General features: G+C 40.6%; 2 protein-coding genes across 2 annotated transcripts in view; both read right to left on the bottom strand.

Annotated features, from left to right (window-relative positions):
- LOC307132461 (HLA class II histocompatibility antigen, DP alpha 1 chain-like) overlaps window positions 1–187 on the bottom strand; it is a 38,778-nt gene extending 38,591 nt beyond the window's left edge. Inside the window, exon 1 of the mRNA XM_079826796.1 lies at window positions 1–187. This exon is cut by the window's left edge and continues 205 nt beyond it. The gene's annotated coding sequence lies outside the window, so the exon portion shown is untranslated.
- Window positions 188–8,052: 7,865 nt separating this feature from the next.
- On the bottom strand, window positions 8,053–11,505 carry LOC307132457 (uncharacterized protein). The gene is made up of 15 exons (XM_079826789.1): window positions 11,376–11,505; window positions 11,159–11,283; window positions 10,886–11,044; window positions 10,728–10,772; window positions 10,552–10,644; window positions 10,343–10,429; window positions 10,130–10,218; window positions 9,886–9,988; window positions 9,680–9,796; window positions 9,510–9,607; window positions 9,267–9,425; window positions 9,127–9,190; window positions 8,822–8,950; window positions 8,464–8,559; window positions 8,053–8,194 (listed from the first exon to the last, which is right to left on the bottom strand). The coding sequence occupies exons 1-15, from the start codon at window positions 11,389–11,391 to the stop codon at window positions 8,129–8,131; spliced, it is 1,446 nt and encodes a 481-aa protein (XP_079682915.1). The 5' UTR covers window positions 11,392–11,505; the 3' UTR covers window positions 8,053–8,128.
- Window positions 11,506–18,453: the final 6,948 nt, after the last annotated feature.

Here is an 18,453-nt window from a genome sequence, read left to right as displayed (position 1 = left end):
AACTGAAGTTCTTCCTCTTTCAGCTGTCAGGCAGCTGACTAGCATGACAAAATGCTATTGCTGTTATTTTTATGTCACATTGTACCACTTAAGCAGCTTTGTGGTCTTTAACTGAGGCAATATTCAAACACTCTCCTAGAATCCCATATGAAAAAAAGCATTTACAGCAACCATATATCTTCCTTATTAAATCGGCCAGAATTACCTTCTGTGTTTCATGTAATTTTAATACATGTCCTATACAAAATTATGGCCACTTTCATACTAACAAACACACATAGCCCTACAATGTGTAAGGGATTTTGGGGTAGTATATGAATACTGTAATTTGTATTTGTAACTTTTGTAATTTTAAATTATGTTTAAAACTATGTAAAATTACAAACAATATCTGTAAATTAACAACTTGACTGTTATTTTAAGGATTATAGCCTATCATTAATGACAAATTACAATACTTATATTTTTTTTAGACTATACAGGAAAATTACTGTGTAATTTATGCAGTATTTTTCTGTTTTCATAAACATACACATTAATGTAAAATTACAAACAATATCTGTAAATGAACAACTTGGCCATTATTTTAAGGATTATACCATTAATGACAAATTACAGTAATTCTCATTTTTATACAGGGAAATTACTGTATTATTTATACAGTATTTTTCTGTTTTCTTAAATTACATACAAATGTATGTAAAATTACAGAAATAATCTGTAATCATATATGTAGCTCGTTATATTAAAGTTTTATCTCCATACTAACAATTTAACATTATTCGTAATTTTAAAGTAAATCTTATTAGTTTTATATTTACACTGTAAAAATACAATCATAAAAAAACGGTCAAATGACTGACAGCTACAGCTGCCAAACAAAAAACTTAAAATTAAAGTAAAATATCTTAAATAAAAATAATACTTTTACAGAAATTTACATGAAAGGTTTTAGTGAAAACAATTGGGGTTACTTGACTGTAACCCTGTTCCCTGATAAAGCGGAACGAGATGCTGCATAAGCTTATGCAAATGGTAATGCCTTTGGCATGACCAACTGTGAAAATAGTGTAAAAACACGTCAATGAAATTGACCCGGAGATATTTATAGCCTCAGACGTCATAGGCGCACATGCTACACGAGGCTATAAATAGATGAGCTTCAGCTGGAGCCATCAGATCTCTTTTGTTTGAAGACCAGTCCTGAAGTATCATCAGCACGGCCTAGCGATGTAGCATCTCGTTCCGCTTTATCAGGGAACAGGGTTACAGTCAAGTAACCCCAAGTGTTCCCTTTCAAAAGCTACACTCAATGCTGCATAAGCTTATGCAAATGGGAACAAGAATACCCACGCCGCCGTGCTTGATGGTGTCTGGACCCCTTTACGGTTGTGTAGGTGTGCACAGATGTGCACAGAACCTCAGATATTAGCTTGTGATGTCGATTCAAGGACATGAGAGCCCGGAGTGGCATGAGCATCCAAGCTATAAAATCTTATGAATGTGTGCGGAGAGGACCAACCTGCCGCATCACAAACACTTTGTAAGGGAGCACCCCTTGCTAACGCAGTAGAAGAGGCAACTCCCCTGGTGGAGTGAGCCCTTAAAGGGTTAGTTCACCCAAAAATGAAAATTCCGTCATTAATTACTTACCCTCATGTCGTTCGACACCCGTAAGACCTCCGTTCATTTTCGGAACACAAATGAAGATATTTTAGTTGAAATCTGAGGGCTCTGAAAGGCCTCCATCCTAAATAACGACTTAAATAGTGATGACGATTTCAAAACAAGGCATCATGAAGCTTAGAAGCGTTATGAATCAGTGAGTCGATTCAGCAGTTTGGATCGCCAAAGTCACGCGATATCAGCAGTTTGGCGGTTTGACACGCAATCCGAATCATGATTCGACTCACTGATTCATAACGCTTCGAAGCTTGACTGCATGCCTCATAGGCAAGAGCAATAGCATCCCTGACCCAATGTGACATTGTTTGTTTGGTGGCGGCAGAACCTCTGTTATGGCCCCCATGGCAAACAATCAATTGCTTTGACTTACACCACTGACTAGTGCGGTGGAAGTAGGCCTGAAGAGCACAGACTGGACACAGTCTATGATGTTTCTCCTGATCCGGCGTTGTCAACGGCGGAGGGCAGAAGGCAGAAGGTTTCAAGAGTGACAGGATGTACAGTCGAAAAAGGAACCTTGGGCAGGTAGTCAGGATGAGCATGCAAAATCACTTTCACCAAGCCTGGGGCAAAATCTAAGTAGGATGGCCTGCATGTCCCCAATTCTTTTCAGAGAAGTTATAGCCATAAGAAAAATCATCTTTATTGTCAGAAGTTTGTCAGATGCTGATTCTAGAGGTTCAAAGGGGGTCTCAACCAGACCCTCGAGGGCTAAAACTAAGTCCCATGAAGGAATCTTGGTTCTTACTGGAGGCCACAACTGCCTGGCACAACAAAGTGAGCAGGCAGAGAATGCCTCCCAAGCGGCACCCCATCCACCAGGGCGTGGCAAGCCGATAGAGCGGCCACATAAACCCTGAGAGTGGAGGGGCAAGTGCCTGATGACAATTTCTCTTGCAGAAAATCCAGAACTCCATGTGTCATACAGCCATCTTTCAAAGACACCCCATTTATTGGCATAAACTCTCCGAGTGGAGGACACCCTAGAACTTAGGATGGTCTCAGTAACTGCAGGCAAAAGCCCAGTGTCCCTCAAATGGTGCCCATCAGGGGCCAAACATTAAGGTTCCACAGGTTGGGCTTGGGGTGAGATATCATGCCCTCTGCCTAAGACAGAAGGTCCCTCCTTGCCGGAATCGCCATGGCAAGCCATTTAGGAGAGACACTATCTCCAAGAACCAAACCCTGTTCGACCATCGCAGCGCTATCGATAAGAAGCAAGACCCTTGTTGGCGAATCCTGGCTAAAACTATCGGGAGCAGAGCGACTGGAAGGAGGGCATACAGACACATTTTGGGCCATGTATGAACCATCACATCCAGACCCAGCAGGGCTGGGTGACTGAGAGAGAAGTAAAGGGGACATTGAAGAGGTTCACTTCCGCTCTGCAAAATCTGGTCCAGATCTGTTTGACTACTTCTGGGTGGAGTTTCCACCCCCCTTCTGTAATTCTGTCTGGACAGTAAATCTGCTCCCACATCCAACCCCCCTTGAATGTACACTGCTTGAGTGACAGGAACTTGTTCTGAGCCCAGAGAAAAATCTGTCTCGCTATTCTGATAGCGTGAGCACAAACCTCCCTGGTGATTATATATGAGACTTTAGCTGTACTGTCCACCCGCACTAGGACATGACTGCCCCTCAATTGGGGGAGAAAGTATTGCAGGGCCAGAAATACAGCCATCAACTCAAGGCAGTTGATGTGCCAACTGAGTTGATGACCCTCCCATTCCCGTTGGGCTGGACGACCACTTAAGGCCGCACCCCAGCCCGCCAGGGAAGCGTCCGTCGTTAGCAACTTGAGACGACAAGATACGCCTAGAGTGGGACCCAAGGCAAGAACTGGTCTGAATCTTATAGTTAGTGTACGAAGCCACATGGCGTGCCACTTAATTTGCCTGAGGATTGGCCCCAAGGCCTCTGGCTTTGAGCCACAACTGATCTCATGCGATTGTGCTAATATTAGCAATCGCCTATGTAATTCAAAATGTGAATGCCCCAGAATCCCAATGGAGCCAGTAATACATCCATGCATTTCGTATACGTGCGGTTACAAGGCTAACCATGAACATGTATAACCGGGGAAACATGTATTTGGTGAGCGAGCAAGCGAAAGGGACGGACCCGTCTCTTGCTCGTCAACAAACCCATTTGAGAGCTCCGAACACGGGTGCGGACTGAAAGTAGCCAAGATGAGCATAAAGCATTCTAACTGTAAAGGCTCGCAATGCTCGCACTCGTCTGACTCAATGCAGCGAACCACATGCTCTTCCCCAAACACACATTAATAAACGTGCGCATCCAGTTCTGTTATTGATTATATATTGCTATATATGTTATAGATTGCTCATCTATTTATAGCCTCGTGTAGCAGGTGCGCCTATGACTTCACCGGCCGAGGCTATAAATACCTTCAGGTCAATTTCATTGACGTGTTTTGTAACGGATAAATAAGGCAGGATACAATAGCAAGTAAAAGCTTGTTTATTGAGACAGAAGATCGCAGGTAGAAACCAGAAGGCCACTGGAATCACTCGATGATATGGCAGAAGATCACAGGTAGACACCAGAAAGCCACAAGGATCAGAGCGGTGCGTTGGCAGATGGTCCGGGCAGCACAGGGACGCTGCAGACAACCCAGCTTGGTGACGACGGTGAATACGGTGATGGTGGAACTCCAGGGTGCACACGGAACACAGGAAACAGGCAACTAGGGATGGCAGACGCGAAACAGACGTTTCGGGGCTTTGCCGAGATCCCGAAGCGCAGATGTTTCGAAACACTGCTCCGAACTGTGATTCGAAACACCCATGTCACGTGACTATGGCTAAATGAAGCTTCGAAGTGTTTCATCAGGTGGCGCTGCCGAAACTGCGTTGATTAAAGGGGGCGGGAACAAACCACACAGTCACACATCTGTATGAAACTAATTCCCCACAGTTTAAAAGTGAAGTTAATCCATCTTCACCTCGTGGGTTTTTGTGAGAGGAGAGTGATTTTGTGATAGCAGTGATTTTGTGATAGCAGTGATTTTGTGATAGCAGTGAGATTTATAGTGCGCTTTGGTTAGTTTATATTTAGGCTAGATTTAAATTAGATATATTGACTGATAGGTATAGACAGTGACATATAGTTAGGATAGATATAGTGACACATTCATATAGGCTAAGTTAGATAGTGACAGATAGATAGCACAGCATAAGTTAGATATATAGAATTATATAGATATAGATTCATAGGTGATATATAGATATATTAATAGAATATATAAAAATGGAGGCTGCACGCAAGAGATGCCGTACATCTGTGGTGTGGGAGCATTTCCATTTGGAAGCACCAAATAAAGTGAGATGTGTGTATTGTGATAGGCAGCTAGCCTTCTGCAACAATACATCATCCATGTATTTACATCATCCAAAAATATTTGTGCATGCCAGCAACAAGTGTCCCTTGTGAGAGGATTTTTTCAAAGGCTGGAGAAATTATATGTAAAAAAAGAAGTCGGCTGAGTCCTTCAACAGCAGAGCAATTCATATTTTTGAATAAAAATGTTTTGTGACAATTGTGACACATTGTGGCTTTATTTATTTTATTACTGTTCATTTTGTATAACAAACAAAATATATATAGTTCTTTACAATGACGAGGCTACAGGTTACAAAACCAAGATCATGTAATTGTCAGACAGATGTTAAAAACAATTTTTTTTACATGGATCATTGTCAAGGTATTTCAGATCAACACATGCAAATGACCACTAGATGGCGCCGTAGAGACGGGTGTCAGATTGATTCGAAGCTTCGAAACAATATGGCACATTTGCTTCAACTGCTTCAGTGCTTCACGAAGCCTCGGACTGCCCATCACTACCAAACAAACGCTCTGACAAAGACAAAGAGAACACAGAGAGACTAAATAGGGTGCGCTGATGATCTGCAGCTGGAGCGCTGATCAGCTGCGACAGGTGTAATGATCATCAGCCAACCAGCGGCTCCGCCCCATACAAACACACATACACACACACACAAGAATGAGATGGTGAATTCATGAACCGTGACATGTTTTCACACTATTTTCACAGATGGTCATGTCAAAGACATTTCCGTTTGCATAAGCTTATGCAGCATTGAGTGTAGCTTTTGAAAGGGAACACTGTTATTTTACAGATTTTTCCTTATTTAAATTTATTTATTTTTCTTAAATTTTATGTTTTTTTGTTTGGCAGCCTCTGCTGCCAGTCATTTGACCATTTTTTATAAAATTTTTTACTGTGTACTATAAAAAGTTATATATATGAGTTTTACATGATTACAGTAATAGTGTATGGTAGTAGAAAATAATGGAAATGACTGATATTCATATACAAATCATTTAAAGGTCTTAGATTGAATGCTATTCATAACTAAAATATGAATACACATAAACACAAATAATCCTTCATTCTTTTACAAAAGAAACAAAGATAAAATGATTTGTAGTTTTTTTATTTTATTTAATTAAACATATATGGACTTAAAAGAAAGCTCAAACATACTGTTAAGACACACATAAGGGATGTTTACATGTAAAAGAGGGCATATACATGAGCTAATGCTAATCGAAGCATTGTGTCTGTGTTTGGTTTCAAAGTACATTTTCCATCTTAACTCTATTAAACGTGCTTACACACACACACACACACACACACACACACACACACACACACACACACACACACACACACACACACACACACACACACACACACACACACACACACACACACACACACACACACACACACACACACACACACACTTTATTGTAGATATAGATATTTGAAACAAATTATAGAAATTAAAATCCTTGGTGCAAGTCTCCTTTTTATAACCATTTTCAAGTTTCATATTACTCATTATGTGGCACAATTGACAAGTACTACAATTTCAATAGAAATTAAGTAATGAATATTGACAAAATGGGATTTTAAACATTATAATAGTATTTTTTACAGTCTAAATATGAAGAATAGTACGACAAAATTACTTTTTTAACCAGCAGGTGGCAGCAGAGAATGACTCATTGGCTCACTTTCAGTTTAAAAGGGTCTGGATAGGGGGTAAAATCTTTCCGTGGCAGGGGCAGCTGCCAATGAGACCCGTCACCGCTATATGCGCCTGTCACTCTACCAGTCACCGCTAGTGGCAGCTGTCACTCGACCCGTCACCGCTATACGTGCCTGTCACTCGACCTGTCACGGCCATACGTGCCTGTCACTCGACCTGGCACCACTATACGTGCCTGTCACTCGACCTGGCACCACTATATGCACCTGTCACTCGACCTGGCACCACTATACGTGCCTGTCACTCGACCTGGCACCGCTATACGTGCCTGTCACTCGACCTGGCACGGCCATACGTGCCTGTCACTCGACCTGTCACGGCCATACGTGCCTGTCACTCGACCTGGCACGGCCATACGTGCCTGTCACTCGACCTGGCACGGCCATACGTGCCTGTCACTTGACCTGTCACCGCTATACGTGCCTGTCACTCGACCTGGCACGGCCATACGTGCCTGTCACGCAGTCCGTCACCACTATATGCACCTGTCACTCGACCAGTCACCGCTATACGTGCCTGTCTCTCGACCTGGCACGGCCATACGTGCCTGTCACTCGACCTGGCACGGCCATACGTGCCTGTCACGCAGTCCGTCACCACTATATGCACCTGTCACTCGACCAGTCACAGCTGTATGCACCTTCCTTGTGTCCCGTGATCGTTAAAGGGCTAATTGCAGGTTACATTATTAAAAGCGGCTCTCTCACTAGAAGAACCCGTCACCACAAAATGCGCCTGTCACGTGACCCGTTGGTTAAATTTTCTTAGGTTACTGTTGACAAGGAAAACGATTTCTGATTATGAAAGGTAGTTTTTTTGGTTTTTTTTGTCATTAAAATCTACCTATGTTTAGACTAGATTTGACAATACATTTCCGTGTAAATACTGTTAGGCTAAATTGCGTTAAAGAGGCCGTGTATTATAAATATGTATAAACATATAAATATATAAATTAGTATTTAAATAATTTTTACATAAATTATTTGAATGTCAATTTTAAATGGAGGCCTTTCTGAGCCATCGGATTTACACTAAAATATCTTCATTTGTGTTGCGAAGATGAACGGAGGTCTGACGGGTGTCCAACGACATGAAGAGAAGTCATTAATGACAACATTTTCGATGTTGGGTGAACTAACCCTTTAAACTTAAACCACTTGACAAATTTTAACAGAATATGGGGACATGGCATGAAACCAATATTTTGCAGATGGCCTCCCCTGCTCTTGGGCCTAAAGTATAGTTCAGATAGTACCACTTTGGCAAGTAACTTCAGTTTATTGAAACACATTTATCTTTGGCAGCTTGATGTGTTCTGTTGTAGCAGGCCTCTCTTATCACACAGTATGACATTCCTGCTGATGAAGTGCCATCAAAACCATGGTGGATTTGAACTTTGCACCCTTTAAAAGAGAAAGATGACACAGGTCTAAACTTTGCAGAAGTGTTTTAAGGAGGAACAAAAAAACAACAACAGTAAAAGTAAGGCTTATTCCAAAACAGTGTTTGACAGGAAAGCCATTTCTGCCTGAAACATGTGAAAGCCCTCAGTCTTGTGCAGAATGAATAGTGTTAGCTTTAAAAGACAAGAAGATACAGTTATGAAAGGGTGTGTGTACAGTGCACTTAATGTATTGTACCATATACTGTATCAAATTATATTTAAATATACCTCAGGGGTCAAAACTTCAAGAATGTAGGTTGTGCTTGGTAGGGAATCTCTAGGCAGTTGTGTTACTGTGTATATTCGTTCAATTATCCTCTCTGTCTGTAGCAAAACAGTTGTTAAATTTGTTCATATTAACATTTATATGCTTTAAAAATGTATAAAGTAACTTTGTAATTCTTTTTTTCAGAAAAAAAAAATCTGTAGAATATCTTCATTGACAATATCACATTTACAATGAAATGTGAGATGTTCAAATCTGTCTGACATATATATCTATACAGTGTATGCTTATGGTACAACATAAAAAAAAAACACAAACTTATTTTAACTATATAAATTGTTAAACAATATGAAATTGTACCTGTTCTTCGTCAAAAAAACAAAACTTTTTACTGAGTTTCATCTTGAGCTTTAGAGAAAATGTGGGATGTTCAAATAAGAACATCCTGTTGGATCGAATTGTTCCATTTTTCAAGCCATCGTGTAATTTCTGGAATGTTACATACAAAAGTAAGACAAATGTAAGAAATGTAAACTTTCAGTCAACAGCATATATTTAGTGGTGGCCTATGTTGTATATTTTTTAAATAACAACACTCAACATGATACAGATAGGATATAAGTAGTAAAATGTTTTTTATTTTTTAAGTAATTTGTAATATTTACCAAGATCTCATGATCCTCTATTACAATGTCAACCAACCAGCCCTGCTTCAAAAGTGCCAATGTTCTGTAAAATCAAGGTGACATTAAAACATGTATTGTACTTTTACTATGAAAAATTTATAATTTAAGGTATAACATACTTCTCAAAGGTATGCACATGCTCAGTGTCACATCCACAGCTGAATGATGTTTTCTCTGTAACCGCTTCAAGACTGATGCCAGCACAGTCTGCATGTAGCCATTTTTGGCAAAGGTCACACTGAATCCAGTCCAGTGACTGGATTTCTGGGTGCATTACTCTGCAGACAGATAAATTATAACAATTAATGTAACTTCTTACTCAAAATTGTCGATCACACTGAAATAAATTAATCATCACATACTTTGATCCACATTTTTGGTAAATGCAAACTCCATCATCCCGGGCCATGCAGCTGTTGTGTGTTGCACTCTGGGCTGTTTTAACCTCGGGTGGAAAGTCCTAGGAAAGATTTTAATGTTAAGCTTTGCATACACTGTAAACTGTAAACTTTTTTTAAATTCCCAGCATTACCTCTGGTTGCAGATTTTTCACCATGCACAAAGCATGGTAAAGACGAAGGTATCCCATCTGTTCATTGTGCAGCATTTCCTGGCACATTTGAATACTTTTTGCTTCCATTTCTGCCATCTACACCAAAAATCAGTTACATTCATCAAACATTTTTATATTACAAAATATATAAACAACATCAACATAATTCATGTATATAAACTCACTGTGCATACGAAAACACCACAGTTCCTTCCATCATCTCTCTTCCATTGCATTGGACTGGACACAGTCCAATCGTCCAATGATGCAATATTTCTAAAAGCATCTCTGAAAAAGAAAAAAAGCAAGTTGTTTGGTAAATAAAGTAATTTTGACAATTTATTATTTATAAATCATAATGTATTCAGCACAATTTGTAATTGCATAAAATAGTGTGTAAAAATAAGAATTACGGTAAGAAAATCTTACTTCAGAATTTCCATGTGGAGTTCAGATATTGTCAGATATTGACTGGTGTTGTCATAAACTCTGATGTGTTTTCTAGTCATGTCAAAAACCTGTAAAGTAAAAATAATAGTAACATCTTCTAAATATGAAAAAGCATTAGCTACTGCAATATGATATAGTGGTCCAGTTTACAGCAGCCTTGAACACAAAGGGAAAAAATTTGTTTTTTTTTACCCAAAGAATGATGTGGCATCCTGTCTCTGGGTTATTTCCAGCTCCAACAATCCTTGGCAAAAGTATTTTCTGGACCTCTGAAACATTCTGAAATGAAGCAAACTGAAAACATTCAATTCTAAGACATTTATGACACTATTATGTCAAAGTATTAGTCTTGATGCTCATGAAAAAAGGTGTGCATTTTGTATTGCACATTTTGTAAATACCCCAAGAACTTTCAAGTGGTCATCTGACACAGTTGCATTACTCTGCCAATCTCTGTGCCATAGAATGAATGTGTCTGTGTTCAAAGCCACAACCTGAAAGCCAAAATTACAGGTTTTAGTCTTTATATAACCAACTATAAATGTCACATGTCATAGGTTCTGTGTGAATAACTTACATCCTTAGTCTCTTCCGCAATTTGAGCAACGCGGCAATTGACCGCCTTAAAACAAACCCAAAAAAAATTATGAAATAATATGGGGTGATGCCATATATATGCATAAACAATTATGGATATGACAACTTTTATAATACTTTAGAGCATTTTATACTTACATTATCAGTTAGCCAAGGCATTGCTATACTGCTTGTGTCACTCAACAGATGTGGGGGGAGAACAGATATCAGGTCCCGCAGAAACAAAACGGCATACAAAGAAATCTTTGCAATGACATCATCTTTCCTCTTTACAGCATAAAGTTTGGCGATGGTTTCCTAATGTTGGAAAAATACAATTACTATTACCAGTACATGTTGTTAGCACTATTTTATTGGTTATTATTGTTTGGTTTGTGGTTATCAGTAGAGTGAACATTCCAATGTAGTTACCTTGTGAGTCTGCTCAGTGGGGAACATTGCCACAGAAAACTTCTTCCCCTGCTCAGGCATACTGTCCACTTTTGCTGGGCCATGTGGTTCTCTGCCCTGTTCTTCCATTGGTCGTTTGTTTGTTTCTGCAATTATTTATGAATACATTACTCCACAGTAAATATTACAGATCAGCTATCATAAAAAAGTGTAACAGCACACATTACTTCAAATTTACCTTTTTGGCCACACATCAGTTTGCCCTGTAGTCCTAGGTGTATGTTTTCATCTGTGCGTTTCTGCGTTTCTTTCAAAAATGCTGAGTTTTTCCTGACATTATGTAGATGGAAGTACAGGCGTATTGAAAACATGTAGTGCGTATCTCTCATCTGATTCAAGATTCAAGAGTTTTATTTGTCACATACACAGTTATATACACAATATACAACTGGCAGTGAAATGTAAACAGGTCCGCTCCATGGACAGTGCAAATAACAGTTACAAGAACACAAGGGGAAATTAAAATAGAAATAGAATAAAATTAGATAAAAAGTATTAACATAAGTAGAATTATAATAAATCAAGTAAATATAAAAAATAGGAAATAAGATAAAAATAAAAATATAAAAATAAGTGGATATGATAAGTGAGATAAACTGTAGACTTAAAAATAAGTGGTTAACATAAATATATATATATATATATATAAGAAGTATGTGTGTAAGCAATAGGTATAATTGCAAACAGGAGTATGATGTGCGAACAGGTTTATTACAGGTTGTTACACAGTAACAATAGGAACGTAAAGTGCAGTGCAATGGCAGTATGTGGATGTTAATGTTAAAACTGGATGTTTATGTGTGTGCGGGGTGAAGTGAAGTCATGTGACTGAGTTCAGGAGTCTGATGGCCTGGGGGAAAAAACTCCTCCTGAGTCTTTCAGTCTTTGCCATCAGGCTACGGAAGCGCTTACCAGATGGCAGCAGGGTGAAGTGAGAGTTTGCAGGGTGATTAATGTCTCTGATGATTTTAGTAGCTCTACCTCTGCAGTGTTTGGTGTAGATGTCCTGCAGAGATGGGAGAGCTGAGCCTGAGATGCGCTCGGATAAGCGCACCACTCTTTGCAGGGCTTTGCCATCGTGACTGGTGCTGTTCCCGTACCACGCTGTGATGCACTGAGTCAGGACACTTTCTATCGCCCCTCGATAGAAAGTTTTCAGGATGGCTGGTGAAACCCTGAATTTCCTCAGCTGGCGCAGGTGGTACAGTCTTTGCCTGGCTTTTTTCACCTGTGTCTGGATGTGTGTAGTCCAGGTCAGATCCTCGGAGATGTTCACACCCAGGTATTTGAAGCTGCTCACTCTCTCTACCGGTGTCCCGCTGATCATGAGAGGGGAGTATGACCGATGCTGTCTCTTCCTGAAGTCCACAATCAGTTCTTTGGTCTTGTTAACATTCAGAGAGAGACAGTTGTCCTGGCACCATGATGTCAGTTGCTCCACTTCGTCCAAGTATGCCGTCTCATTGTTGTTGGAGATGAGACCCAGGACAACAGTCTCATCAGCAAACTTGATGATAGAGGTGGAGCTGTGTGTGGACAAACAGTCATGGGTGTAGAGAGAGTAGAGCAGGGGACTCAGCACACAGCCCTGTGGAGCTCCAACACTCAGGGTGATGGAGGTGGAGGTGAACGGGCCTACTCTCACCGCCTGGGGTCTGCCAGTGAGGAAATCTTCAATCCAGAGGCAGAGAGAAGAATTCAGGCCTAGATCCAGGAGTTTGTGTGTTAGCTTAATGGGAACTATGGTGTTAAAGGCTGAGCTATAGTCAATAAATAGCAGCCTGACATAGTTCCCACTTTTGCTGTCGATGTGAGTGAGGCAGGAGTGAAGGACGTGAGAAATGGCATCTTCAGTCGATCTATTGGGACGATAGGCAAACTGAAGAGGGTCCAAAGTGTCAGGAATGGAGGAGCAAATGTTGTTTTTAATAAGTCTCTCAAAGACCTTCATGACTAAAGATGTGAGAGCCACTGGACGATAGTCATTTAGGCAAGAGGGTTTACTGATCTTAGGTACAGGGATGATGGAGGATCGTTTGAAGGAGGTGGGGACAACAGATGTAGCAAGGGACTCGTTAAATATGGATGTAAAGAGCCCTGCGAGCTGATCAGCACAGGACCGCAGAACACGACCTGAAATACCATCCGGCCCAGCAGCTTTCCTGACATCCACACGTTTGAGTGCCCTCCGAACCTCGTCCTCCGAGACAGAGATCACGTGACCGTTGCTGCTCTGAGGGACTCTCTCTGACGCGTCACTCGCCGGAGTCGCGCTGCCGCGATTACCATCAAAGCGAGCGTAGAAAGAGTTTAACTCGTTCACCAGCAACGGATCAGCTCTCACCTCTGCAGAGGATTTAGTTCCAAAAGCACAGATGGTCCTCAGTCCCTGCCACATCCGCCGGGAGTCGTTGAGTTGGAAATGAGATTCCACTCGGTCTTTATATCGGAGTTTTGCGGCTTTAACGGCGCGCCGGAGGGCGTAACATGAAGCTTTGTACTCCCTCATATCCCCCGTTAGGAGACCGGCATTGTACGCGATAGTGCGCGTGTTTACTGCAGTGCGGATTGAACTGTCCACCCACGGTTTCTGATTAGGGAAGGACGTTATAGTTATTGTTTGTGTGGCTTGCTCTGTCAGTGTGTTAATAAAGCAGAGCGCCACTTCTGTGAACTCGCTGACGTCTTCAGAACTCGCGCGGAACATGTCCCAGTCGACGTCATCAAGAGCTGCCTGTAGCGTGATCTCTGAATGGGATGACCAGCGTTTGACTTCCCTCCTCACCGGGGGCTCTTGAACGAGCCTTTGTTTGTATTCCAGTGTGAGAAAAATTTGCCAAATTGCCGATTTGCCAAAAGCTGGCTGTGAACGAGCTTTGTAGGCGTTCTTAAACGGAGAGTAGCAATGATCCAGTGTGTTTGCTCCTCGTGTGGGACAGGAGACATGCTGGTGAAAGAGAGGCACAGAGAGGCACATCTGGCACAGAGAATACCGGCTTGAGGACTGCTCCCTGTTCACTTGTTCAGCTTCTGAGGTGTTGATAAGAAAAGCCAGTTCAGGGATTACTTTTAGACTCCACAATTTCTCCTCTGGTCGTTTTTGGTTCTTTTGGTGGAACCTATCATAAAAGGAGAAGCGGTCTGATGTTCCAGTTTCTGGATGTGGTTGTGACAATTTGTCCATTGTTGATGGTTCTGGGTTGAGCCTAGTTTTCAACTTGATATTGTTGACCCAGTCAAGATGTACCCTCAACTTCCCAGCGGATGCCAATGATATATTTGCCTCTGTTGGCTCACACACCCTCCCATCATGTGGCTTGAAAAATCTTTGCTGTGTGCGATTGTTGACATGTCTGGCAACACGTCCAGCAATGTCACATATGTACACTGTGGGAGGGTGCTTGAAACTCAATAGGGCATCCCCATGGTCCCGAGCGGACTCCTGCCACCATAAAGGTGAAGCATAGTAGACCACTCCATGGGTGCATCCCATGTGTAACACTCCACCTGTATTACAACAAATATGACACGTTACCTTAATTTATCAAACAGAGTATCAACCAAAAATATATATATTGTAAACTGACAAAAGAAAATGTCTAATATATTTTTCCCTACTATAAATTATAAACATGCCATAGAGTAACAAAACTCATCTTACCTCCAGCCTTTTTGAGTTTTACAAACATTTTAGGATAAACATCTTTATAAAGGAGAAGCTCCTCAAGCCTGTTTAGCATGTCAGCGATTGATCCACTGGCAGACACTCAGAGGACATTGCAGACTTTTATCAGTTCATCCTTTTTTGGCTGATCAAATGATAATTTACATTAAAAAGTGTTTTAGAATGCAATATTTGATAGTAGTGTGTTGCATGTTAATGTTAAAGTTTTGTACTTTACCGATTTTGAATCGAGAACTTGTAAAATATGGTCCTCATCAATCTCTTTTGGAGCAGGACTGGTGCTTTCCCTGTGACTGTAGGATAGCCCTTTGAGAATTTCAGTTTTTGAAAGGGTATCGCTGGTTCGTGTATCTTGCCCCATCCATGGAGCAAAGGCTGAGTATGCCAATGTGCTTTGAAATGGATTGCCAGAAGCATCTAAAGTATGGAATGTGTAAGGTTAAAACTCAGTCATGTATGTAATTAATTTGTCATGCATGTATGCATGTTCACCATGTTGTGAAACAATACAGAATTTTAACTTAATTACAATTAGGTTACAATTAGTGTAATAAATTATTACTTTTACAAATTAAAAGTAATAAGATTAACAATGTTGCAAAATATCACAGAGCAGTTGTCAACGTATACAAAATATTGTGCTTACCATCACAGAATCCGGTGGCTACAATTTCCTTTTCCATGTTCTCCCATCTTGCTGCCACATTAACCTCCATTTCCTGGGGAGTGTTGTTATGGTTCTCCGGACGTTTCAAGAGATGGACTGGTAGTTGTGAAAAAAAGGGTAGTGACAGTGAGCATGTGAATGTGGCATTAATATCGTTTGAAGTTTTGAATTACATTTTAAAGTAACTCTCACCTGGCAATTCAAATGCAACTTTCCAGTTTGTGTCAGCAATGACAACAGATGGGTGATGTCCACAGCGGTAACAGAAATAGTTGTACGAATATTTTCTGAGAGCGCAGAAATGATAAAACGCTTTCCGTAGGGAGTTGTATGGCACTTTAGTCCCAGAATGAGACGCAATTGTGCGCAACATCCGCCCAACAGCAGTGTGATTCTGCAGACAATAAAAAATATGTTCTTAAACATGTTGTAAATATTTTTGTATATGTTTAATTTAGTACAAACATGTCCCACAGTTGTAACAATCCGATTGTATGTACTCACCGAAAGACCGGTTGTTAGAAGAGAACATAAGGGTATGGAAAGAAAGATCCTGTTGTTGTAGTTATGAAATCCGGAACTGTATTCCTGAAAACGAACTACGTTTCTGCAAACTGGGCACTCCTTTCCATAGGCTGAAATACCTACATGAAAACACACATTTATTGGCATTTCCCGTTTTATATATGCACAATTTATATAAGTGTAAACATTTTACAGAATGCCCTACCTTTGCTCTGGGAAAATATTCCATAGACTGTTGCTTGTGTTGTAATGATGAAAGTAGTAAGTTCTGGAGGACACGGCCCTGGACAGTAAGGACACTTTGTCTCTGCAGGCTCAAAGTTCTGTGGAACGGGATTATCTGTCTTGGTTAAATCCAGTGGTAGATCCTCTGGGATTCTCTTGAAATTCCACAAGTAGTTGGTCATAGTGATCACACTACTATGCAGGGGCGCCACTAGCAATTTTGGGCCCTATGAAAGAATTTGATGTTGGGCCCTCTACCACACCAACCTAGCTATCCAAAATCTTTGTCTGCAATTTAATAATACTGACCAATTAAGCTCTGCTCGCTCAACTCAGAATGCCCCAATTGGCTGATGAAACATTGATTAAAATGAAGATACAATTTATACAAAACAAAACTTAATGAAGTGGTCACAATCATGTCTGATCAACTCCATTCATGTGTCCTATCTCATGCTGTTCACTACCGACATAGATTGACAGATTGACAACATAGACATAAAAAAACAACATTATAATATTTAAACATAAATATAAAAATAAATACCTTAATGGCTGCAACAATTGCAAATCCCAAAGTGGGATTTGAGTGAACGTAGTTTTACCGGTGAGAGTGAACGGTTCATGAGTGGAGCATTTTGCAGGATTTTGCCGGAAATGCCATAATTTTTTTTATATTTGTAACTCTTTGGTAGATTATACATTTATAATACATTACTACTAGTACTGTTACTACTAATAAAACCGATCTCTGGGGGCCCCAAAAGTGTGTGGGCCCTTAGAATCATCCTAACTTTCCCCCCCTTAGCTGCGCCCCTGCTACTATGTGTGTATTCTGGCTGATAGTGCATACCCACATTACCACTGACCATTTCCTCAAGATCTTCAATATCCTCGTTTGAGGTATCCACAGCATTTTTGGCCAAGTGAGGATGCTCTTGGAACAGCCACCACATAGACAAGTATCTATGTACACAGCTGATCCGTTTTCTTGAGCCTATACACTGGCAGTGCCATTTACCTGATTTGGTATCGAATGTTGACAGTGTCCTCCTAAACTTACACCAGTTGTCCTTCTCACCAGTGTACACTGAGAAGAAGATGTAACGATCAGAGAGACTGTGTTCCCCCCAGAAAAATGGGGAACACACAGTCAACTTCCTCTGAGTAGGCACGTTGGTAGAGTGCCATGCATTCTTCTTGCCTCGATGTTGATATGAGTCCTTTTTCCGCCATCTCCTTCACAGACTCATTGTTCAGTGCTGGTGGTGGAATATATGCATGGGCTTTTCGGGTCCTCTCTAGGTGGTAACCTTCTTTACCAGGGTTTCCACTTTGGGCAGCTATGCTCATGAAGTCCCTACATTCCTCCACTTCACAATCATACAGCCGAGCTGGTAAACACTTCTGTACACGTATAGGCAGTCTAATACCATGGGGATGTTTTGTTGTAACATAGAGTCCATTTTTTGGGTCAATGCAGATCATGGGTTCTTGTCCATCATGCTGCTCTCTTTCATGTCGTTTCAAGTTCGAGGTGGTGCTGAAATGAAGCCCACATATATGGCACACCTTTGCTCCTTGTTGGACTTGGTCAGTTACAGTAGGCGCAGAAGGTTGTTCCAGATCTGAGAAAAATAATACACACTCCATTTTGACTATGACCATTTCAGTTATAAACTACTGTTGTATGTATCTCTACTTCTGTTTGGTTTATATTTGTGAGTGTACTCACCAGAAGGTCCTGCTGTCAGCATCAGACCTGTTGTGGCAAAGAAAAGGAATAATACATTTGACAGATGTAGTGTGAATTATAAACTTGTCAAAGACACAAAGAGTATGATTTTAATGTTTATGTTGACCTACCATGCTTTTGTAAGTGGGATTTGAAATCTGGGGATCTATTTATTATTTTGGCACACTTAGGACAATGCCAATGGCTCCTTTTACCACTTTTCCTCTCTGGACAGTGGCATGGTATGGTGAACTTGCCTACCAAGACAATAGGATGTTTTGACAATGTGTCAATAATACATACATTCTATACATTTAATAGATTATTAATATTTGCCAAATTTAATTCTCAAGATATGACTTACTTGTGCCACCCTCTTTAAAGTGTACAGCAAATCTCAAATGCTTTATGAAAAAATT

The sequence above is a fragment of the Gobio gobio genome, assembly GCF_949357685.1.
Source record: "Gobio gobio genome assembly, chromosome: 10".
Lineage (NCBI taxonomy): Eukaryota > Metazoa > Chordata > Actinopteri > Cypriniformes > Gobionidae > Gobio > Gobio gobio.
Note: the sequence above shows the minus strand (reverse complement) of the source record. Positions and strands in the feature narration are given on the sequence as shown.

What these genes read in the sequence shown, in the direction of transcription:
- LOC307132457 (XM_079826789.1), bottom strand. An exon ending in TGCCTTGGCTAACTGATAAT is followed by an intron (nt 10,773 to 10,885) that starts GTAAGTATAAAA and finishes GTTTGTTTTAAG; the next exon opens with GCGGTCAATTGCCGCGTTGC. An exon ending in TGAAAAATCTGCAACCAGAG is followed by an intron (nt 9,608 to 9,679) that starts GTAATGCTGGGA and finishes AATCTTTCCTAG; the next exon opens with GACTTTCCACCCGAGGTTAA.